At 56.8% G+C, this 23,428-nt stretch overlaps 1 protein-coding gene across 1 annotated transcript in view; it reads right to left on the reverse strand.

Annotated features, from left to right (window-relative positions):
• Positions 1 to 287: 287 nt before the first annotated feature.
• Positions 288 to 23,428, reverse strand: part of GLT1D1 (glycosyltransferase 1 domain containing 1) — a 323,118-nt gene continuing 299,977 nt past the window's right edge. Inside the window, exon 12 of the mRNA XM_078666355.1 lies at positions 288 to 450. Within this exon, the coding sequence (XP_078522481.1) occupies positions 304 to 450 (147 nt within the window). The 3' untranslated portion in view covers positions 288 to 303. The remainder of the gene's footprint in view (positions 451 to 23,428) is intronic.

The following is a 23,428-nucleotide window of genomic DNA, read 5'->3' on the forward strand; positions in this document are numbered from 1 at the left end:
GTTCTGCATCTCTGGTGGCACGTACTGCAAGTATGCAGAGCTGCAAGTATGTCACATGTCCTATTATGGCACCGTGTTAACTGCACAAAGACGCCCGCCAGGGGCAGCCTGGGTTCCATCTTCAACATGACGCCAACATGGAGCCCAGCAGCTGGCAGGCTCTGAGCAGGGCCCCCTCGATGGGCACAGGTCACTGGAGGCCGGCCACGAGGCTCTGAGCTGCCCCCCCCCCCATTGGGCACTGGTCACTGGAGTCCGGCCACGAGGCTCTGAGCAGGCCCCCCCCTCGATGGGCACTGGTGGTCACTGGAGTCCGGCCACGAGGCTCTGATAAACTCCTCGTTCCAGCTCCCACGAGTGACGTTTCTCCACATACTCCTTCGCGTTCGCCACAATCCGAGTCCTCAAAGAAGGGTTGTCTATGAGTCTCTGAGCAAGCCGGACAAATTCCTGAGAAAAAAAAACACAGGTAAAGGTGATCTAGAAACGTGTAATTAATAGTCACTCTCTTTTCCAACCTTTAAACAATTTCACATTTCCTGGAACTCGCGAATAAAGTGTATGCTTTTCACGGAGCCAGTCAAAACAATTTTCACTTTTTCATATATTTTTTAAGTCCTATCATTTTTAAAATATCCCAAGTAAAGTTCATATATAACCATTAGCTTTCAGAAGTCATGGCTGTGGTTTATAACATGTTATCATTGATAAATACATATTTTTAAGTCCTAGGTGGAATATTTGGTTTTGATAAAGTCGTTAAAAATGTAACATCTCAAAACAACAATTCCAACAATTTTAAACTTCTGAATAAAGAAAATGAATTACATAATCTAAAACCTTTTTAGGAGTTGCGTTTTTTAAGTCAGTATTATTGTGGAGAGTTAATTCTGTGATCCCAAGAAGATGTAATTGCACATTAAAAACAAGTTATGTAAATAAATGTCTGCGTACTTTGGGTAGATGCACAAAATGATTTTGTGGCCTGAAACCTGGAAATTTGCAAAATCACAGAGTTGGCTGATACACGGTGACATTTCGGTATCTACTAAACAGGGTCGAAAATAGTGACCTGGTGAATGAATACCCACTAGAGAGGTGTTCTCCGACCCCCTGCGAATCAAGACTTTGCTACATGACTTATCAGTACATAGGTTGCATCACAAAATCACAGACAGGTCGCAAAAAGTCGGTTCACAATTTGTAACCAATAATCTGTGACCTGCTTTTTTGTAAATCTGGCCCCATTTTTAGGAAAATCTATTTTAGCATCTTTTTCCGCAACGCCTTGTCTATGAGATTTCTGGGTGGAGACGGTTTAGGCTTGTTGCCATTTTGCAGTGGATTTTCCCTGTCGTGGAAACAGAGTGGGGTGTAAACGCACTTCTTCTGCCAAAAAAATGTCCATAGAAAATGGATTTCACCTCAACAAACGTGTTGGCAACAGATCAGCTTCTCTGAGATTGAGACAATATTCTGTAAGGCGTTGGAGCTGTGACCAGCCTGGCGGCCGACTCCACGTGGGCGTCACTAGTCATTGGGCTAGCATCATTTCAAGCAGTGGCGGCCCCTCCACAAAGGCTGAGGAGCGCCGTCCCACTGAGCAGGTTGGAAAAGGAAAACAGAAAATGATAACAACTCGTTGTTATTTTCATTTTCTTTTTCCGTCCTTGCTCCGCTGGGTAGGGGCGGGGCTGCTCGCTCGCAGGGCAGGGGAGGAGTGGATTGCCCACTCTAAGTGCGCAGGACGCTTTTGTCATGCGCCTCGGGCCAGTCAAACCGTCATGGGCACTTTACATGTTCTCCATGGAGGCTGCATTACAGCGTGCATGGAGCACAAGCCCAGTCTCCCATTCTCTGGCTGAGCGCCGAACCACGGTGCTCAAATCAATCACAAAGCTGCATTACAGCGTTGTGATTGGCTATCAGGAGGCTGGGAGCCAGTTGATTCCTGCTTCCTTCTCTGGAAGTAGGCGAAGAGATCCGAGAGGACGAGACGGCCGCAGACAGGTAAGTGTCTATTTTATTTTTTCCTTCATCCTCCCCTCGACAGAATCATGACTTGCCCCCGCCCACGCCATTAAATACCAGTCGCCACTGATTACAAGGTGCCTGCAGTTGTGCCACTGCTGCTCAGTAATGGCAAGTGTTGTAATGGCATGCAATGATGAAGGGTGCATGATGCACGGTCCATGGTGCGGGTGCATGGTGCAGGGTGCGGGTGCATGATGCAGGGTGCATGGTGCAGGGTGCATGGTGCGGGTGCATGATGCAGGGTGCATGGTGCAGGGTGCATGGTGCGGGTGCATGATGCAGGGTGCATGGTGCAGGGTGCATGGTGCGGGTGCATGATGCAGGGTGCATGGTGCAGGGTGCATGGTGCGGGTGCATGATGCACGGTGCATGGTGCAGGTGCAGGGTGCGGGTGCATGATGCATGGTGCAGGTGCAGGGTGGGGGTGCATGATGCAGGGTGAATGGTGCGAGGTGTATGATGCAGGGTGGGGGTGCATGATGAAGGGTGCATGGTGCGGGGTGCATGATGCATGGTGCGGGGTGCATGATGAAGGGTGCATGGTGCGGGGTGCATGATGCATGGTGCGGGGTGCATGATGCAGGGTGAATGGTGCGAGGTGTATGATGCAGGGTGCGGGGTGCATGATGCAGGGTTCTTGGTGCGGGGTGCATGGTCCAGGGTGCATGGTGCGGGGTGCAGGGTGCAGGTGCATGATGCAGGGTGAATGGTGCGGGTGCATGATGCAGGGTTCTTGGTGCGGGGTGCATGGTCCAGGGTGCATGGTGCGGGGTGCAGGGTGCAGGTGCATGATGCAGAGTGCATGGTGCGGGTGCAGGGTGCATGGTGCTGGGTGCATGGTGAGGGTGCATGATGGAGGGTGCATGGTGCAGGGTGCATGTTGTGGGTGCATGATGGAGGGTGCATGGTGCGGGGTGCATGATGCAGGTTGCATGATGCAGAGTGCATGGTGCGGGTGCAGGGTGCATGGTGCTGGGTGCATGGTGAGGGTGCATGATGGAGGGTGCATGGTGCAGGGTGCATGTTGTGGGTGCATGATGGAGGGTGCATGGTGCGGGGTGCATGGTGCAGGTGCATGATGCAGGGTGAATGGTGCGGGTGCATGATGCAGGGTGCATGATGCAGGGTGCATGGTGCGGGGTGCATGATGCAGGGTGCATGGTGCAGGGTGCATGGTGCAGGGTGCGGGTGCATGGTGCAGGGTGCGGGTGCATGATGCAGGGTGCATGGTGCGGAGTGCATGGTGCGGAGTGCATGGTGCGGGGTGCATGATGCAGGGTGCATGATGCAGGGTGCATGATGCAGGGTGCGGGTGCATGATGCAGGGTGAATGGTGCGGGTGCATGATGCAGGGTGCATGATGCAGGGTGCATGGTGCGGGGTGCATGGTGCGGGGTGCAGGGCGCATGGTGCAGGGTGCGGGGTGCATGGTGCGGGGTGCAGGGTGAATGGTGCGGGTGCATGATGCAGGGTGCATGATGCAGGGTGCGGGTGCAGGGTGCATGATGCAGGGTGCATGGTGCGGGGTGCATGATGCAGGGTGCATGATGCAGGGTGAATGGTGCGGGTGCATGATGCATGATGCGGGGTGCATGATGCAGGGTGCGGGTGCAGGGTGCATGATGCAGGGTGCATGGTGCGGGGTGCATGATGCAGGGTGAATGGTGGGGGTGCATGATGCATGATGCGGGGTGCATGATGCAGGGTTCATGGTGCGGGGTGCATGATGCAGGGTGCGGGGTGCATGATGCAGGGTGCATGGTGCGGGGTGCATGGTGCGGGGTGCATGGTGCGGGGTGCATGGTGCGGGGTGCATGGTGCGGGGTGCAGGGTGCAGGGTGCAGGGTGCAGGTGCATGATGCAGGGTGAATGGTGCGGGTGCATGATGCAGGGTGCGGGTGCGGGTGTAGGGTGCATGATGCAGGGTGCATGGTGCGGGTGCACGATGCAGGGTGCGGGGTGCATGATGCAGGGTGCATGATGCAGGGTGCATGGTGCGGGGTGCATGGTGCGGGTTACATGGTGCGGGGTGCAGGGTGCATGATGCTGGGTGCATGATGCAGGGTGCATGGTGCAGAGTGCATGGTGCAGAGTGCATGGTGCAGAGTGCATGGTGCAGAGTGCATGATGCAGGGTGCATGGTGCGGGTGCATGATGCAGGGTGCATGATGCAGGGTGCATGGTGCGGGTTGCATGGTGCGGGGTGCAGGGTGCATGGTGCGGGGTGCATGATGCAGGGTGCATGGTGCGGGTGCATGATGCAGGGTGCATGGTGCGGGTGCATGATGCAGGGTGCATGATGCAGGGTGCATGATGCAGGGTGCATGATGCAGGGTGCATGATGCAGGGTGCATGATGCAGGGTGCATGATGCAGGGTGCATGATGCAGGGTGCATGATGCAGGGTGCGGGTGCATGATGCAGGGTGCATGATGCGGGTGCATGGTGCGGGGTGCAGGGTGCGGGGTGCATGATGCAGAGTGCATGGTGCGGGTGCAGGGTGCATGGTGCTGGGTGCATGGTGAGGGTGCATGATGGAGGGTGCATGGTGCAGGGTGCATGTTGTGGGTGCATGATGGAGGGTGCATGGTGCGGGGTGCATGATGCAGGTTGCATGATGCAGGGTGAATGGTGCGGGTTGCATGATGCAGGGTGCATGGTGCGGGTGCATGATACAGGGTGCAGAGTGCATGGTGCGGGTGCATGATGCAGGGTGCATGGTAAATGTAAATGTCATGGTACTTATAGAGCGCACTGTCACCAGACGGTCACCTTGCGGTGTCGCCTATTCGGCTTCCTGGCGCTGATACTCATACGCTGTGGAACCCCTCCTGGCTTTCCCTGTGAGGTGTCCACTCCTGGGCACCCCCAGGTTGAGGCCAGGCATCCTTAGCACTGTTGGGGCCGATGTGGAGGCTAAGCAAGCTATTGCCCAGAGTTGCAGCATGGGGCTCATGATTAGAATAGGCACCGAGGCGAGAATTAACAGGTCCGAGGAAATTGAGCCCGAGACCCCGCCGAGGCGGGAATCGAACCCTGGTCCCTGGCCAGAACTCTGCATCAAGGTCTGCCGATCTAACCATTGAGCCACACTCCTCCACCTGGTGCGGGGTGCATGATGCGGGGTGCATGATGCAGGGTGCATGGTGCGGGGTGAAGGGTGCATGATGCAGGGTGCATGGTGCGGGTGCATGATGCAGGGTGCATGATGCACGGTCCATGGTGCGGGTGCATGATGCAGGGTGCATGATGCAGGGTCCATGGTGTGGGGTGAAGGGTGCATGATGCAGGGTGCATGGTGCATGGTGCAGGGTGCATGGTGCGGGTGCATGATGCAGGGTGCATGATGCAGGGTCCATGGTGTGGGGTGAAGGGTGCATGATGCAGGGTGCATGGTGCGGGTGCATGGTGCGGGTGCATGATGCAGGATGCAGGGTGCATGATGCAGGGTCCATGGTGCGGGTGCATGATGCAGGGTGCATGATGCAGGGTCCATGGTGTGGGGTGAAGGGTGCATGATGCAGGGTGCATGGTGCAGGGTGCATGGTGTGGGGTGAAGGGTGCATGATGCAGGGTGCATGGTGTGGGGTGAAGGGTGCATGATGCAGGGTGCATGGTGCGGGTGCATGATGCAGGGTGCATGATGCAGGGTCCATGGTGCGGGTGCATGATGCAGGGTGCATGATGCAGGGTCCATGGTGTGGGGTGAAGGGTGCATGATGCAGGGTGCATGGTGCATGGTGCATGGTGCATGGTGCGGGTGCATGATGCAGGGTGTATGATGCAAGGTGCGGGGTGCAGGGTGCATGGTGCATGATGCAGGGTGCATGGTGTGGGTGCACGATGCAGGGTGCAGAGTCAAAAGCACAAGAGCAATACCAGGACGTTGATAGAAAGATGCACTGTCTCTTTGAAGGGGCAACGCAACAGGTGGAGAGGTGTTAGATGGGGACCCGGAGGGTCGGCCGAAGACTGGGGGAGAGGCCTCCGATGAGGGCCGTCTCCGGCGATCGTACAGACAAGTCACTTCCCTCCCCACAGATAGACACCACACAAGGATGAGATCAACACTCTTTATATAGGGTTCTTGCGGTAAGGTTATCAGCGGTACAGGAGATTCAGGACTCGGGGGTCCTCTCAATTCTAGTCTCTGTAGGGAAGGGGGTAGCGGGACAGTCTTGGTACCGGACCGGTACAGGAGGTGGCAGGAGGGAAGCTCACAATCCTCGAGCTTAGGAGTCTGCAAGGTCGGGCCGCGGCAGGGCCAGCAGGCCGAGGTGATGGTTCAAATGGCAGAGGGCCGCGGCAGCGCCAGCAGGCCAAGATGATAGTTCACGTTGCAGAGGGCCGCGGCAGCGCCAGCAGGCCAAGATGATGGTTCACGTGCAGAGGGCCGCGGCAGCGCCAGCAGGCCAAGGTGATGGTTCACGTTGCAGAGGGCCGCGGCAGCGCCAGCAGGCCAAGGTGGTGGTTCCCGTTGCAGAGGGCCGCGGCAGCGCCAGCAGGCCAAGGTGATGGTTCACGTTGCAGAGGGCCGCGGCAGCGCCAGCAGGCCAAGACGAAGGTTTCACAGAGCAAGGTTGCGGCAGCGCCAGCAGTCCACCAAGGATGAGTTCTTCTCGGGGTCTCTCGACTCCAGGATACAACTGCCTTCCTGGTCTGGGGCCGCCCCAGTTATAGGTCTGGTTCCCTTTGATGTCCGGACCCTCGCGCCTGGAGGTCGGGAGGTACGGAATGAGGGAGTCCCGACACCCAGCAGGGGGTTGGAGCCAGCGCCCAGGGAGGCCGGGGGTGATCGATACCTGGCGGGGGAGAGCCGTTGACGCCTTCTTCTTTCATTGACCTGCCAAGTGTCTCCTTACCTCCTGTGGGGAGGTTGGTGCCTCGCTGTCGGGGCCTGGCCAGGCCCAGGGTTGGGGTCGAGTCGAGGCCGCATGGCCTCGTGTTGTAGTGTCCAAAGATGGCTGCCGGGTCGGGGCCATGGTGCTGACGGGGACCAGGGCCAGCCTGTACGGGAGGGTTCAGGAGCTGGAGTCCCATTGTGGACGGGTTGTGGATTACCTCGGGGGGTTGCCGGGGTGGCTCTTGCTGGGGATTCAGGGAGAGCCGGGGTCCCGGCCCTGTTGTGCGGAGGGGGGGACGGCCCGACTACGAGGCCTGTCCAACATGAGGGCAATCTGGAGAACTGTGTATTGCTCCATCACACATCTCACACTCTCAACCAAGGCTGGGGAATGCCAGGACCTGGCAGCTACCATGTTGATGAAGGTCCCAGACACCAGGCCGGCCAGCCCCCCGTGCACCTACAGGGCTGTGCACATCCCTGGTCCCACAGAAGCCATTGCTGTGGTGGCGCCAGAAGGAACCAGGTGGCTGCACACAGTGAATCTTAAGGTAACCTTCTCAGTTGCGTCACCACCCAAAGGCTCATGAATCCTCCTTGCCACGCTTGACATCAGATGAAAGTAAGCACTGACACAACCAAGACAACATGTTCTCAAGGGTCTGCAGCATATCTACATGATCCATAATCCTCAACACAGGCACAAATCACAAGGAAGCCAGCGGTAGCCAGCTAGATGGTCATTATCTGGACCATAGAGCTGGTCTGAGAGAAGGTCGCAGCGGCCAGAAGGTGAGGAACAAGAGGGACACCGTTCAGGGCTGGCTGCTTGTGGGTGTGTGAGTCTCAGGGAGCCGCCGGGCCATCCACACTCGATGGCGCTGCTACAGCTCAAGGTGGGGTGACAGCCACCCTGAAATACCTGCTGAATGAGTGATCTCCCTGGGTCACTTCTGATTGGTGTGAAAGAGGTAGATCCCGACTCACACACCGTCTCCTGAGTTATCACTTTCTGTACAATTCCAGGTGAGTATCGTCTTCATGTCTTCTTTCGGGCCACGAATGTGAAAGGCTAGGTTGCCTGAGGGGAGCCGTCGGCTATAAAATTGCACGACGTGAAGAAAACCCCTGCCGTGTCCGCCCATGTTACACGGAAACCAAACGCAATTTGCTTGAGGCCCCAGTAAATTACTGAGGGCTCCCACACAGACAGATCCGTGAGTAACACATTTTGTTTTTTCACATACATATCCTCACGGCTGGGTGCACCTTAGAGTGTGCACACCACCAGAGGATCACACTACTGGTCCTGACGAATGCTGAGCGATTAGCTCTGACAGCTGAAACATGTTGACCAAATTTATATAGGACTCAAGGTTTCCAAATAAAGAAACCCTTTTTTAAGTCCAAACATCACCTGTTTTTAACCAATGTGGGTTGGACTATTAATAAAGTAGTTGACAGTCACAACCACGCATTTTTTTATTCGTTTTGCACACACTTAGCACAATTGGGTTTTCAGCGCATCAACACACAAAAGAACCAGCTCCGCTGTAAACAGGCGTAGAAGCACACTGGGAGGACACTCGGTCCTTCCAGTGGGAACCCAATGATGAAGCATGTCACCACTAGGTGGTGAGTGAGGGTTCTTTTTACTATTACCTTTTGTGTTTTTCTCACCAGGTCCCACGTTCTTACACTTCTTTGGATTTTCATTAACTTTGAGGTGCCACACTGGTTTCACTCTTTTGTTGTTATTGAATACTGATAGGAGGGGTAAAAGAGTGAGTATTTATACCCTGACTCTCTTGTTGTTGGAAGTGAGTATCGTCTTCAGTCAGATCACATGAACTCCAGGTGACGCCGCTGGAAGACCTCCGTGTCGGTTCAATGTGAAAAACAGGTAAAGCGCCACGAGGGAGGCTTGACTTTTTCAGCACTAGAGAGTCTGTCTGGGGTCTGAGGCAGGGCGATGCCCATACCTCGCAAATGGCTGCACCCACAGAGCCAAACCTTACGGTAAGAGAGCAAGAAATGAATGGAAGCCCCACAGAAAGCATCGGCTGTCGACAAAGCCAGGGGTGGGACTGAGTGACCGGTAGAAGGCGTCCATCGAAGCGACGGCCTCCAGGTCAAGGAAAGCAGAAGCCACAATGGAGGAGCAAATGTAGTCTCCAAAAGAGTAGAGAGTTATGGAACTGGTCCTGTCGAAATACACAGAGCAGCTAATGAAGGCAGACTGCCTTAACATAGCACTAAAGTAGGCCACTCACAGCTTTCACTGGGGGACGGTACCCGCCCATGGTAAAATGACCATCAATTTGGTAAACTCTAAAAACCTCTTGCAGGGGCATCCGTCTACTGAGAATCAAAAGAACCAGGCCCACCAAAAGAGAGGAAGAGGCAACACCAACGATGAAGAAAACAAAATGATGACATCAGCATGTGGTAGAAACAACTTTCTAAGGAGGTGGCAAGGATAGATTATAACATCTATCTCAACTAAAAAAAAAAGTTTAGTAAACAAGCAGCAAGAAAGTGGTTTTGCCCAAACATATTAAAACATTCATTTTCAGAATAAACTGAAGATGGAGTGCAGATTACAAGATCCACAAAGATCTGCCAGGAGAACAACTCGCGTCTGCAGCAGCGTGGATCACAGCATCGACACCGAAAGCGACCAAAGAAAGCACCTGGAAAGGATGGATGGGTGTGCAGTACCAAAGCCAACTGGTTTCCTAGCCCTCCGGTAGCTGGTGGTGAACAATGCTGCCCTCAGACCCAACTGGCTCCTCGTGCGACTGCTAATGAGACATCTCCATCACAACTCCCACTGGTAGCAGGAAGGCACCAAGCCAGAGCGAGAAGGCACCATGCCGTAGGGGACACCCTTTGTGCCCACTCTTTATCAGAGTGCCAGGGCTGGACGAGGACAAGAGGCTGAAAACTGTCCAATTTATCCTGTGATGACAAGGAAAGACAGCAGGCAATGCCTCTTGGCCATCGCGCAGGAGAGTCAGGAGCCAAGAATGACTGCGCTCCAGCAAACCACATCAGCGCCACCTTCCAGACCCGCATCCACTCAGAGGGACGATGGTACAAATTGACATAAATGAGCTTCTGCTTCCAGACTCCAGCTGCTAGCGCATCACATTATAACATGAAAATAATGTAACCCAGAAAAGAGCTGGAAGCTGGACAGGACCAGACCAACACCTGTGTGGTGGACCTTCCCACCATGCATTGATGCTATTACCACCACGTGAAGAGGTTGACCACCAAGCACCCCCTTCCCGGCATACATTGATGCCAACACCACCTGATAAAGACAGTGACCAACAAGAACCAATTCCCAGTATAGATTGAGGACAACACCCCAAGAAGAAGAGGTTGACCTCCAGGAACCCCCTTCCTGGTATACATTGATTGGCCAACCCCACCAGTAGAAGAAGTTGAGAGTCGACACCGTCTGCCACCGCACACTACGCACACGACTCCACGACTCAGGGATCCGAGACAAGGTCCTGGACTGGACCTCCTCCTTCCTCTCCGGCAGAACCCAGAGAGTCCGCCTCCCCCCGTTCCGATCCGAAGCCTCCGAGAACATCTGCGGCGTCCGCAGCGATCCTCCCTCAGCCCAACGCTGTTCAACGTCTACACGGGGCCTCTCGCACGCATCGCCCGACATCACGACCTCAACATAATCTCCTACGCCGACGACACGCAAGTGATCCGCTCCCTCACCAAGGACCCCCTCACCGCCAAATCCAACCTCCACCATGGAATGAAGGCCGTCACCGACTGGATGGGGGATAGCCACCTTAAGTTGAACATAGACAAGACGGAGATCTTCATCCTTGGGCCCAACCCCTCAGCATGGGATGACTCCTGGTGGCCCGCATCGCTGGAGACACCCCCCGCACATACCAACCACGCATGCAACCTGGGAGTCATCCTCGAATCGAAACTCACCATGACCAAACAAGTCAACGCTGTCTCCTCCACCTGCTTCAACACCCTCCGTATGCTCTGCAAGATCTACAGATGGATCCCGACAGACATAAGGAAAACAGTCACGCAGGCCCTAGTCAGCAGCAGACTCGACTACGGAAATGCCCTCTACGCCGAAGAGGACATTCATGCGCTCACCAACAATGATACAACATAGACCAGTGCCTGACCTTGCAAAGGCAGTCAAGACAACAAGACTAAAACTCAGCAAGAAAAACAGTAGACAATGAATGGTGGAGCACGAAGGATCACTCCTGAGCAACTACGTACACACCTCTACTCTTACACTTACCAAGAGAATGTCAGAATAAAGGGTTAATCCACGGTGGTGCACGAAGAGCCACTCCTGAGCACCTACATGCCGACAAACACCTACTCCTACACTTACCAAGAGAGTCAATCAATCAATCAATCAATAAGGGAAAGCGCGCTACTCACCCATGAGGGTCTCAAGGCGGGGGGGGTGAGGGGGGGAGGGTTTTAGCAGCTCCGATCAGTCGAATAGCCAGGTCTTGAGTGTCTTCCTGAAGATGTTCAGGGTAGGGGATGCATCTGATGTCAACCGGGGGCTCGTTCCAGGTCTTGGCCACTATGTGGGAGAAAGTTCTTCCTCCTGTCTTTGTGGATGCGCTGGTTTTCGGCGAGAGTGAGGTCGGCGGAGCGGAGGTTTCTCTTGGGTACATGGAAGGAGATTTTCTCATTGAGGTATTGAGGCATTTGTAGGCATGTGTAAGTATCTTGAAAGTGACTCTCTTCTCTACGGGGAGCCAGTGGAGGTAGCGTAGGTGTTGTGTTCCTGTCAGGGGATGCTGAGGACTAGTCTTGCTGCGGTGTTCTGTATGGTTTGTGGATGAGAGACTTGTTGATCCCGGCGTAGAGGGCGTTTCCGTAGCCCAGTCTGATGGTTTTGAGTGCGTGGGTGAGCGTCTTCCTTGATTCGGGGGGGATCCATTTGAAGGTCTTTTGGAGGATGCAAAGGGTGTTGAAGGTGACAGGGTTGACCTGTCGGGTCATGGAGAGGGAGGAGTCGAGTACGATGCCGAGGTTTCGGGTGTGGTCCGTGGGTGTGGGAGGACTGCCGAGGGCAGTGGGCCACCAGGTGTTGTCCCATGCGGAGGGTCCATGGATGAGGAGTTCTGTCTTCTCCGAGTTGAGCTTCAGGCAGCTGTTGCTCATCCATGATGCGATGTCCTTCATTGCTCCTGAAAGCTGAGGCTGGTGGTAACAGGTCCTTGGTGAGGATAAGTTGGGTGTCGTCGGCGCAGGATACTATGCTGAGTCTGTGGTGTCTGACGATGGCGGCGAGGAGGGCCATGTAGATGTTGAAGATTGTGGGGATGAGCACCGATCCTTGGGGTACTCCGCAGTTGATATCCGTGGGTTTGGAAAGGAAGGGTGGCAGTCTGATTCTTTGGGTTTTGCTGGTGAGGAAGGAGCTGATCCATTTGAGGGTGGTACCCTGTATGCCGGCATCGTGGAGTCTGGTGGTGAGTGTGCGGTGGGAGATGGTGTTGGATGCTGCCGAAAGGTTGTGTAGGATTAGGGCCGCGGTGTGTCCTTGGTCATGGAGGGTGCGGATTTCATCTGTGGCGTCGAGTAGGGTGGTCTTGATGCTGTGGTTGCTTTGGAATCCGGATTGGGAGGGGTCGAGGATGGAGTTTTCTTCGATGAATGTTGTTAGCTGTGCATTGACTATCTTCTCTGTGACTTTGGCCGAGAAAGGGAGGAGGGAGATGGGTCGGTAGTTCTTGAGGGCTGTGGGGTCTGCTGACGGTTTCTTGAGCAGGGGTCTGACTTCTGCGTGTTTCAAGTTATTGGGGTAGGTGCCGGTCTTGAGGGTGGTGTTGATGGTGCGTCGTAGGGAGCAATGGCGATGGCGGCTCTGTGGCAGATGTGCGGTGGGCAGTGGTCTGTGGGGGCTACTGAGTGGATGCCTTTATGGTCGAGGTGATGTTCTTGGTGGTGGCTGGGGTCCAGGAGGAGATGGTAGGCCTGTAGGCATTGCTAGAGAGGGCGGTGGCTTTGGTGCCCGGTGTTTGGTCGTTGAAGTGGTCGTAGAGGCCCTCGATGTTCAGATGGAAGTAGGATCCGAGCTTGTCGCAGAGGTCCTGGGAGGGGATAATGTCTGTTGTTTTGCTGGGGGGTCTTGCTGAATTCCTGGATAACGTTGAAAAGTTCTTTTGAGTTGCTGGAGTTGGTGATGATCTTGTTTTGGATGAAGGTTTTTTTGGTGGATCTGATGCGATGGTGGTATTCTGTTATGGCTGTCTTGTAGGTGGATTGATCTTCCGGGGTTTTGCTGTTTCTCCAGTTTTTCTCGAGACGTCTGCAGGTGCGTCTGGATTCTTGGAGGTCGGCGGTGAACTAGGTGGCTTTTATGGGGCGCTATCTGTTGGTATTGCGTAGGGGTGCGAGTTCGTCTGGCCGCAAGGTTGGCGTCTGTCGAGGAGGAGAGGGCGCCGCGGTTGAGGGTGTGGTTGAGCTGTTCCTTGGTGATTTTGCTCCAGTTTCTTCGTGGAGGGCGCGTTGTAGGTGGGTTTGTCGATGCTGAAGTGTATGCAGTGTTGGTCCGTCCAGGGGGTTGCGTGGTGTGGCTGAAGTGAATGTTGTTGCCTCCTGCGAAGATGGGGTCGAGGGTGTATCCTGCCTTGTGGGTGGGCGTGGTGACGAGTTTCAGGCCGATGTTGGAGAAGTTGTCCAGGAGGGTGGTGTGGGGGTCGGTGGGGTTGTTGAGGTGGAAGTTCAGGTCTCCGATGAGTATGTAGTCCATGGAGGTGATGGCATGGGGTGCGATGAGGTCAACGATGGTTGCGGCGAACGAGGCGTGAGACCCGGGGGGGTCTGTAGGCGAGGGTGCCGCGGAGAGTGGTTCTTGGGCTCGTCCGTATCTGGAAGTGAAGGTGCTCGGTGGTGGAGCGGGGATCATACGTGGTGGAGGTGGAGAGTAAAAGGGGGCTCTTGTGTGCAATGGCGAGTCCTCCTCATGGGCAGTTGAGGCGGTCTTTCCTCTGGATCTTGTATCCGTCGGGGATGGCAATGGCGATGTCGGGTGCAGAGGTGGCGTTGTTCCAGGTTTCAGTGAAGAATGCGACATCCGGTGAGAGGGTGTCGAGAAGGTCCCATATTTCAATGGCGTGTCTGAGCAGGGAGCGCACATTGAGAAGGATGCACCTTAGGTTTCGGGGGTGCTGGTGTTCGGTGCGGGGGTGATGATGGTGTTGAAGGTCGTGCGGCAGTGGCGGCAGGAACACTGTCCATGAGTGGTGCTTGCCGTGGACAGTTGGGAGTTGATGTTCCTTCCGGGATTGAGGGCGAGGAGGGTGGCTGCGTCGTAGTTGTGAGGGGGGTGGAGATCGAGGGTTCCTGGCGCTGGTCGCAGTCAGGTCGTGGACGGGCACAGACGGGCTTGTCTTTGGTGTGCACGGTGGAGGGGTGTTGGACCCGGCCTTGTGGCGTGGTCCGTCTCTGTCCCTCCACACCCTGTGAGCGTAGGCCTGCACCCTGAGCCCCCTGCGCAGCACCCCCGTAAGAATAGCTGCACCCCGCAGCCTGGTCGTCTCACCCCCGATAAGCCCGAACCCCCGTAAACCACGACCAGGCCCGCGTGTCCCCGTCCCGCTCCCGGCTCCGAGCGCCTAACCTTGCATGCCCCACAAGGCCCGGCAGCCATTTTCCTTCCCGAGATCCCTGTTTCCCTGGGCCTAGCGTGACCCCGGCCCCAGCGAAACCCAGACTCCAAAGGCGCGCCAGTCCCATCTGGGGGGTAAAGCGCTCCCCGAGTGTGATAAGCCAGGCAGTTCAATGGCACCTCCGGCCTCCCCTGAGAGACTGGTATCTGTCACACCTTTGGCCCTCCCCTGTGGGCCAGTTTCGATCGCACCTTTGGCCTCCCTGAGTGCTGGCTCCAGACCTGCTGGGCGTCTGGGAATTCCCGGACCCCTCTTTTCAAAGGATCAAAGAGCCAACCGCTGGACCTCGCCAACAACCAGCCCCCAGGGCTTGAGACCTCCGCCTACGAGGGTCCGGACATCAAAGGGCCAATGGACTATATCTGGGCCGGCCCGACAACTAGCGGGCAGTTGTATCTTGGACCTGAAGCCCTGCTGATCTGATCGCGGCTGACCCTAAGAAGAACTCATCTGGAACCTCGGAGCCCTGCTGACGCTGTCGCGGCTCAAGCTGAACTATCACCATCGGAGCCCTGCTGACGCTGTCGCGGCTCAAGCTGAACTGTAACCATCGGGGCCCTGCTGACGCTGTCGCGGCTCGAGCTGAACTTTAACCATCGGAGCCCTGCTGACGCTGTCGCGGCTCGACCTCTCTAAGACCACCGGAGCCCTGCTGACGCTGTCGCGGCTCAAGCCTGAACCTGCTATCATCCGAGCCCTGCTGACGCTGTCGCGGCTCCCCACGAACTTCTCCAGATCGAGCCCTGCCGACGTCGTCGCGGCTCGAGGAGTACTCTGGTCCGGCTGGACCATCGAGACCACCATCACGACCGAGCCGACTCGACAGAGGTGGAGCAGTCAGTACGACCATCATCCCGTACCCCCGGCTCGAGGATTGAGAGGTGTGCGCAGGGTACGCCTCGTACTGACCCAGAGACTAAAAACTGTCCCGCTTCCCCCTTCCCGAATCCTCAAAGACTTTGTGGTCCCTCGACCACTTTGTACATAAGAGTGCTTTCTTCGTTTTACTGCTTATATAAAGAACTTGTTACTAGAATCCAACGGTGTGGTGTCTGTTCGTAGTGTGGTGAGAGCTCAGTGTGTACGATCCTAGACTCGAAGTCCTCCCCGGTGAGGACCTCACGATAAGACTCGGCAAGTTCTGTGGGAGAGGTGGGTCTTGGGGTGACCGGGTGAGCATAACCTGGCCCTCTGAGATTGCGCCTTCCAACATTGGTGGCAGCGTCGCGATAAGAACCTACGTCTAGGGATCGTACAGTACTGACACACTACCCGAACGAAGAACAGCCATGAGCCTCACGAACGACAAGACCACCTTCCAGATGGAGCTTCTGGGAGACTATTCGCACCGAGAGCTCAAGCAATTCTGCAAAGATCTCCATATCCCGACAACGGGATTAAACACCAAAGAAGACCTTCAACAAGCTCTAACAGCCTGGGTGGAGACCGGAGCCCAACCTCCAGCACCGACAGAAGCCGATGGAGGGGGAGCCCCCTGATCGAAACCCACCCCCCAGAGCATGAGAGAGCAGAGTCCCCGACGTGGAGTCCCAGCACAGAGAGAGGTCTGTCTTGAAAAGAGATGACCGACCGAGAACTCAACCGAAACCACGAGCTAGAACTGGCCCGTCTGAAAATGGAAGGAGAACTCAAGCTAGCTGAGAAAAAGTTAGCCATCGAGCAGCTGCGGCTGCAAGGAGAACTGGAGGAGAAGAAACTCCAGAGAGAACACGAAGGGAAGAGGCTCCAGCTAGAGCACGAGCGCAGCATGAAGGAGATCGAACTAAAGGCCCGGACCGAAGACAACAGAACAGCGGCGACCCGAGAGTCCGTTCCCCCGGTAGAACCCAAGGTCCACATCCCCAAGGACGTGGTCAAAGAATATTATAAAAACGATGATATCCAGCAATGGTTCAAGGCCTACGAGGTCGCCATGACCTCCCACCGAGTTCCGCAGAAGGATTGGGGAGCCAGGCTGTGGGGCGATTCCTGAGTGAGGGGAGAGACACCCTACTCGACCTACCGTCTGCCGAACAGACCTCCTACAGCCACATGAAAGAAGCCCTCCTCACAAGGTACGGGCTCACCCCAGAAATGTACCGCCAACGCTTCCGAGACTGCAAGAAGATCCCCGGCACCACCTGGGTAGAATATGTCAACTTCTACAGCCGGGCCCTCGAGGGGTGGATCAAGGGCAGCAAGGTGTCCACCTTCGAGGGGCTCATTGACCTTATTGCCTACGAACATTTGTCTCTGAACTGCTTTGTGGAACTCCGACAGCACCTCCTGGACAGCAAGTTGGCTGACCCCCGGAAGCTGGCCGTCGAGGCCGATCGCTGGGTGAGCACCAGAGTACCCCGGGGGCCCGGGGGAGACTCTGGCCGAAATGAACAGGGATCTTCCCGCCAGAGAGGAGGGGGGAATCAGAACAGACAGAGGGGATCCCAGGTAGGGTCCCCGCGCAGTCCCCCCAGAAACCAGCCCGGCACCTCACCTCCCACAGCGCGCGCAGGGTTCCCCCCAGCTAAGCCAGGGCCCGAGTCAGCCAAGCCTGCTACCATTGCCAGCTACCCGGGCACTATGCCAATGACCCCCGCTGCCCTTTGTTCAAGAAGCCTGCCGCTGCAGGGCCCCCAGCGCGCCACATCACCTCAGTAGCCCTAGAAGAAGAAGGGGGAGAAGAGGAGTTCAAGGGAGCTGACCCCGCAGCTATGATGTTAGTCTCCCTGGGTGATAGGGAGATGGTCCCAGGAGCCCCCCTACCCGACAACACAGAGAAATACCGACAGCAGGTGACTGTCAATGGCCACCACATAGCGGCGCTCCGAGACACGGGAGCCAGTATCACCGCAGTCAAACGCCACCTAGTCACCGGAGCCCAGATCGTTCCCCACATCTCCTGCAGGGTGATCGCAGCTGATAACTCCGTCCGCACCTGCTGAATAGCTCAAGTCCCGTTCGAATGGGGGGGCGTCTCTGGAGAGTTACGAGTGGCGGTCCGCTCCGACATGCCCGTGGACTGCCTGCTCGGCAACGATCTAGAGAGCTCCCCATGGCAGCGGGTGGAGAAAAGGACCCACTTGGGAGATGGTGGGCTTGCCTGAATGGGCCTGTGTAAACACCCGGTCGATGACCGCCCGAGGGGCAACTCCAGAGGCAACCCCGGCTACCCCCGAGGACCCCGAGGTCCCCGAATCCTCTGAGACCCCTGAACTATTCCCCGGGTAGAGCTTTCCCCCCGACGCAGGTCCCCTCGGTCCTGGCATCGAACCGACCCCGAGCTTGGACGACCTTCCTGAGCTGGGCCAGTGGCGCCAGGAAGGAGGACCGTCCCGGGAAGAATTCTGCTTAGAACAGACCTCCTGTCCATCCTTGGTTGGGCCTGGGCAGCAGGCCGCTGCCCAGGCCGCGGGTGACCAGTCCGGCTCCCACTTTGTCTATTGGGAGTACGGCCTCCTGTACAGCGAACAAAAATCGGCCGAGCTAGGGTCAGCCCGAGTGCTGGTGGTACCCCTACGCTTCCGCGGCTTTCTCCTGAACCTGGCCCATGATGTGCCCCTGGCGGGACACTTGGGTCAAGACAAGACATATCACCGCCTAGTCACCCACTTCTACTGGCCAGGCATGCGCTCCGATGTGGAGGCCCATTGTAAGTCCTGCCCTACGTGTCAGTCCAGCGGAAAGAGCGGAGGGAGATGCAAGGCCCCCCTCCAACCCTTCCCCGTGGTCAGTACCCCCTTTGAAAGGGTGGGAATCGACATCGTGGGCCCTCTCGACCCCCGGACCTCCTTGGGTCACCGCTTTATCCTTGTCTTGGTGGACCATGCCACCCGCTACCCCGAAGCCATCCCCCTCCGAACGGTGACAGCCCCCGTAGTGGGGCGGGCCCTCATGGCCATCTTCTCCCGGGTGGGATTCCCCCGAGAAGTCGTCAGCGACCGTGGGACCAACTTCATCTCCAAGTACATGAAGTCCCTTTGGCAACAATGTGGGGTGACCTACAAGTTCACCACCCCATATCACCCCCAGGGGAACGGTCTGGTGGAGCGATTCAACCGGACCCTCAAGGGAATGATCATGGGCCTCGAAGAGCCCCTGAGGCGTAAGTGGGACGTCCTCCTTCCCTGTCTCCTCTTCGCGTACCGCGAAGTCCCCCAGAAGTCCCTGGGGTTCAGCCCCTTCGAGCTCCTCTACGGACACCCTGTCCGGGGGCCCCTCAGCCTGGTCAAGGAAGGGTGGGAGACGGCGGCCCCAGAGCCCCCTCCCGATGTGTTTCGATACATCCTGGCCCTCCGGAACCAGACTAGGAGGTTCCGAGAACTGGCCGAGGCCAACCTCGAGGCCAGTCAAGAAGAAATGAAGCGGTGGTATGACCAGAATGCCACTCTGGTCGAGTTTCAGCCCGGACAGCAGGTCTGGGTGATGGCCCCCGTGGAGCCCTGTGCCCTGCAAGACAAGTGGACAGGACCCTTCAAGGTGGTAGAGCGCAAGAGTCAGGTGACCTACCTCATCGATGTAGAGTCCCCCAGGAACCCCTTGAGGGTTCCCCACGTGAACCGCCTCAAGCCCCACTTCGCCCGGTCCGAGTTGAGCTTGCTCCTCGCCACGGACGATGGAGAAGAAGAAGAAACTGAGCCTCTCCCGACCTCCTGTGTGTGAAAGAAAAAGATGGCTCCGTAGAGGGTGTGAGTCTCTCCTCCTCCCTCTCTCCCGAACAGCGCGAGGACTGTCGCCAGTTGTTGGGACAGTCCTCGGACCTCTTCTCCCTCACCCCCGGCGTCCCCAGCTGGTGCGTCCACGACGTGGACACCGGTGACAGCCCACCGGTACGGCACAGAGCCTACCGCGTCCCTGACCGAGTCCGGGCCTGTATCAAGGCCGAGGTATCAAAGATGTTAGCTCTCGGGGTGGTCGAAGCCTCTGACAGCCCATGGGCTAGCCCCGTGGTGCTGGTTCCGAAGGCAGCCGCCCCTGGCGCTGTCCCCGAGCTGAGGTTCTGCGTTGACTACCGCGGGCTCAACGCAGTCACCAGAACCGATGCGCATCCCATCCCCCGAGCAGACGAGCTTATTGATCGCCTCGGGGCTGCTCGCTTCCTTAGCACGTTTGACCTGACCAGTGGATACTGGCAGATCGGCCTCACCGAGGGAACTAAGGAAAGACCCGCTTTTTCCACCCCGGATGGTCACTACCATTTCCGGGTGATGCCCTTCGGGATGAAAAACGCCCCCGCCACCTTCCAGAGACTGGTTAACCAGGTACTGGCGGGGTTGGAAGAGTTCAGTGCTGCGTATCTGGACGATATCGCAGTTTACAGTTCCCACTGGTCCGAGCACCTCCAGCACCTCTGGGCGGTGCTGACGGCCCTGAGAAGGGCCGGTCTCACCATTAGGGCAAGCAAGTGCCAGGTCGGACAAGGGTCCGTAGTCTACCTCGGGCACCAGGTCGGAAGCGGCCTCGTAGCCCCCCTCCAGCCCAAGATCGATGCAATCGTGGCCTGGGAGGCCCCCACGACCCAGACGGAAGTACGGGCGTCCCTAGGACTCACGGGGTACTACCGGAGATTTATCAAAGGGTATGGCAGCATCGTGACCCCCCTCACGGAGTTAACCTCCAAAAACCAGCCGAAGAAAGTCAGCTGGACCCCCACCTGCCAAGAGGCGTTCGAAACGTTGAAAGACGCCATGTGCACTGCCCCCATCCTACAGGCCCCCGACTACTCACGAGAGTTTGTAGTTCAGACGGACGCGTCCGAGCATGGCATCGGAGCAGTCCTGTCCCAGGTGAACGAGAACGGCCTGGACCAGCCAGTGGCATTCATTAGCCGGAGGCTACTCCCTCGAGAACAAAGGTGGAGCACCATCGAGCGGGAGGCCTTCGCGGTGGTTTGGGCCCTGAAGAAGCTGAGGCCCTACCTTTTCGGTACTCACTTCCGGGTCCAGACCGACCACCGACCCCTCCGGTGGCTAATGCAGATGAGAGGGGAGAATCCCAAATTGCTGCGCTGGTCCATCTCCCTCCAGGGGATGGACTTCACTGTTGAGCACCGGCCTGGCGCTGACCACGCCAACGCAGACGGCCTGTCCCGATTCTTCCGCCTCAGCGAAGAGAACCCCCAAGAGGATGGGTAGTTCTCCCCGCCTTCAGCTGGGAGGGACGTGTGTTGGACCCGGCCTCGTGGCGTGGTCCGTCTCTGTCCCTCCACACCCTGTGAGCGTAGGCCTGCACCCTGAGCCCCCTGCGCAGCACCCCCGTAAGAATAGCTGCACCCCGCAGCCTGGTCGTCTCACCCCCGATAAGCCCGAACCCCCGTAAACCACGACCAGGCCCGCGTGTCCCCGTCCCGCTCCCGGCTCCGAGCGCCTAACCTTGCATGCCCCACAAGGCCCGGCAGCCATTTTCCTTCCCGAGATCCCTGTTTCCCTGGGCCTAGCGTGACCCCAGCCCCAGCGAAACCCAGACTCCAAAGGCGCGCCAGTCCCAGCTGGGGGGTAAAGCGCTCCCCGAGTGTGATAAGCCAGGCAGTTCAATGGCACCTCCGGCCTCCCCTGAGAGACTGGTATCTGTCACACCTTTGGCCCTCCCCTGTGGGCCAGTTTCGATCGCACCTTTGGCCTCCCTGAGTGCTGGCTCCAGACCTGCTGGGCGTCTGGGAATTCCCGGACCCCTCTTTTCAAAGGATCAAAGAGCCAACCGCTGGACCTCGCCAACAACCAGCCCCCAGGGCTTGAGACCTCCGCCTACGAGGGTCCAGACATCAAAGGGCCAATGGACTATATCTGGGCCGGCCCGACAACTAGCGGGCAGTTGTATCTTGGACCTGAAGCCCTGCTGATCTGATCGCGGCTGACCCTAAGAAGAACTCATCTGGAACCTCGGAGCCCTGCTGACGCTGTCGCGGCTCAAGCTGAACTATCACCATCGGAGCCCTGCTGAAGCTGTCGCGGCTCAAGCTGAACTGTAACCATCGGGGCCCTGCTGACGCTGTCGCGGCTCGAGCTAAACTTTAACCATCGGAGCCCTGCTGACGCTGTCGCGGCTCGACCTCTCTAAGACCACCGGAGCCCTGCTGACGCTGTCGCGGCTCAAGCCTGAACCTGCTATCATCCGAGCCCTGCTGACGCTGTCGCGGCTCCCCACGAACTTCTCCAGATCGAGCCCTGCCGACGTCGTCGCGGCTCGAGGAGTACTCTGGTCCGGCTGGACCATCGAGACCACCATCACGACCGAGCCGACTCGACAGAGGTGGAGCAGTCGGTACGACCATCATCCCGTACCCCCCGGCTCAAGGATTGAGAGCTGTGCGCAGGGTACGCCTCGTACTGACCCAGAGACTAAAAACTGTCCCGCTTCCCCCTTCCCGAATCCTGCAAGACTTTGTGGTCCCTCGACCACTGTGTACATAAGAGTGCTTTCTTCGTTTTACTGCTTATATAAAGAACTTGTTACTAGAATCCAACGGTGTGGTGTCTGTTCGTAGTGTGGTGAGAGCTCAGTGTGTACGATCCTAGACTCGAAGTCCTCCCCGGTGAGGACCTCACGATAAGACTCAGCAAGTTCTGTGGGAGAGGTGGGTCTTGGGGTGACCGGGTGAGCATAACCTGCCCCTCTGAGATTGCCCCTTCCAACAAGGGGGAGCAAAAGCGCAGCTGGGAGACAGGAAAGGCGGGAAGTGGCAAAGTGGGCGGGGTCTACAAGCACCGAAACCAGTGCAGAGAAGGCAAAAAAGTAAACAAGTGGAGAGAGAGACAAAAAACAAAATAAGGCAATGGAAACTAAAAACAATGCCAAACCAGACACCAGAGTAGGCAAAACAGGGCTGGCACAAAGAACGGTTCGAAAGGGGTCTCGAACTCTGCTCTTCTCAGTCAGCGGCGTTGATGGCCCGGCGGAATTGCGTGGAGGGAGAGAGGTTCCCAGGCCAGAAGGTCAGGGCACTCGCTCGATCCTCCGCGCATCGTCCTCCATTAAATAGGGGAGGGGGAGGGTAAGCACAGCTGGGAGGCAGGAAAGTGGGTGGGGTCTACAAGCGCCGAAAAAAGTGCAGAGAAGGCAAAAAGTAAACAAGTGGAGAGAGAGGCAAAAAACTAAATAAGGCAATGCAAACTTAAAAAATGCTAAACCAGACACCAGGGTAGGCAAAACAGGGCAGGCACAGAGAGCGGGTCGAGAGCGGTCTGAAACCCTGCTCTTCTCAGTCAGCGGCGGTGACGGCCAGGCGGAGTTGCTTGGAGGGAGAGCGGTTCCCAGGCCAGGTCAGGGCACTCGCTCGATCCTCCCCGCAGCGGCCTCCATTAAATAGGGGAGGGGGAGGGTAAGCACAGCTCGGAGGCGGAAAAGACGGGAAGTGGCAAGCGGGAAAGTGGGTGGGGTCTACAAGCACCGAAAACTGTGCAGAGAAGGCAAAAAAGTAAACAAGTGGAGAGAGAGGCAAAAAAAAAATGAGGCAATGAAAACTAAAAACAATGCCAAACCAGACATCAGGGCAAGCAAAACAGGGCAGGCACAGATAGCGAGTTGAGAGTGGTCTCAAACCCTGCTCTTCTCAGTCAGCAGCAGTGACGGCCATGCGGAGCTGTGTGGTGGGAGAGCGGTTCCCAGACCAGAATGTCAGAATAAACGGTAAACAAGGCAGTCCCCATCAGCGAGATAACAGTACACAAGAGAATCAACACACACTTCACAAAACACAAGATTTACAAAGAACCCAACATTTGGTTACGAATACCAACAACCGAGTGCCTAGGTGATCTCACGTGAAGCATAATCACCACTTCCAAAACATTTGGACTTCATCCTGCACCATTACATAGAGACATGCTTAACTTTACACAATTATAATTATTCTTTTT

Source organism: Lissotriton helveticus, chromosome 11 (genome assembly GCF_964261635.1).
Source record: "Lissotriton helveticus chromosome 11, aLisHel1.1, whole genome shotgun sequence".
Taxonomy (NCBI): Eukaryota; Metazoa; Chordata; class Amphibia; order Caudata; family Salamandridae; genus Lissotriton; species Lissotriton helveticus.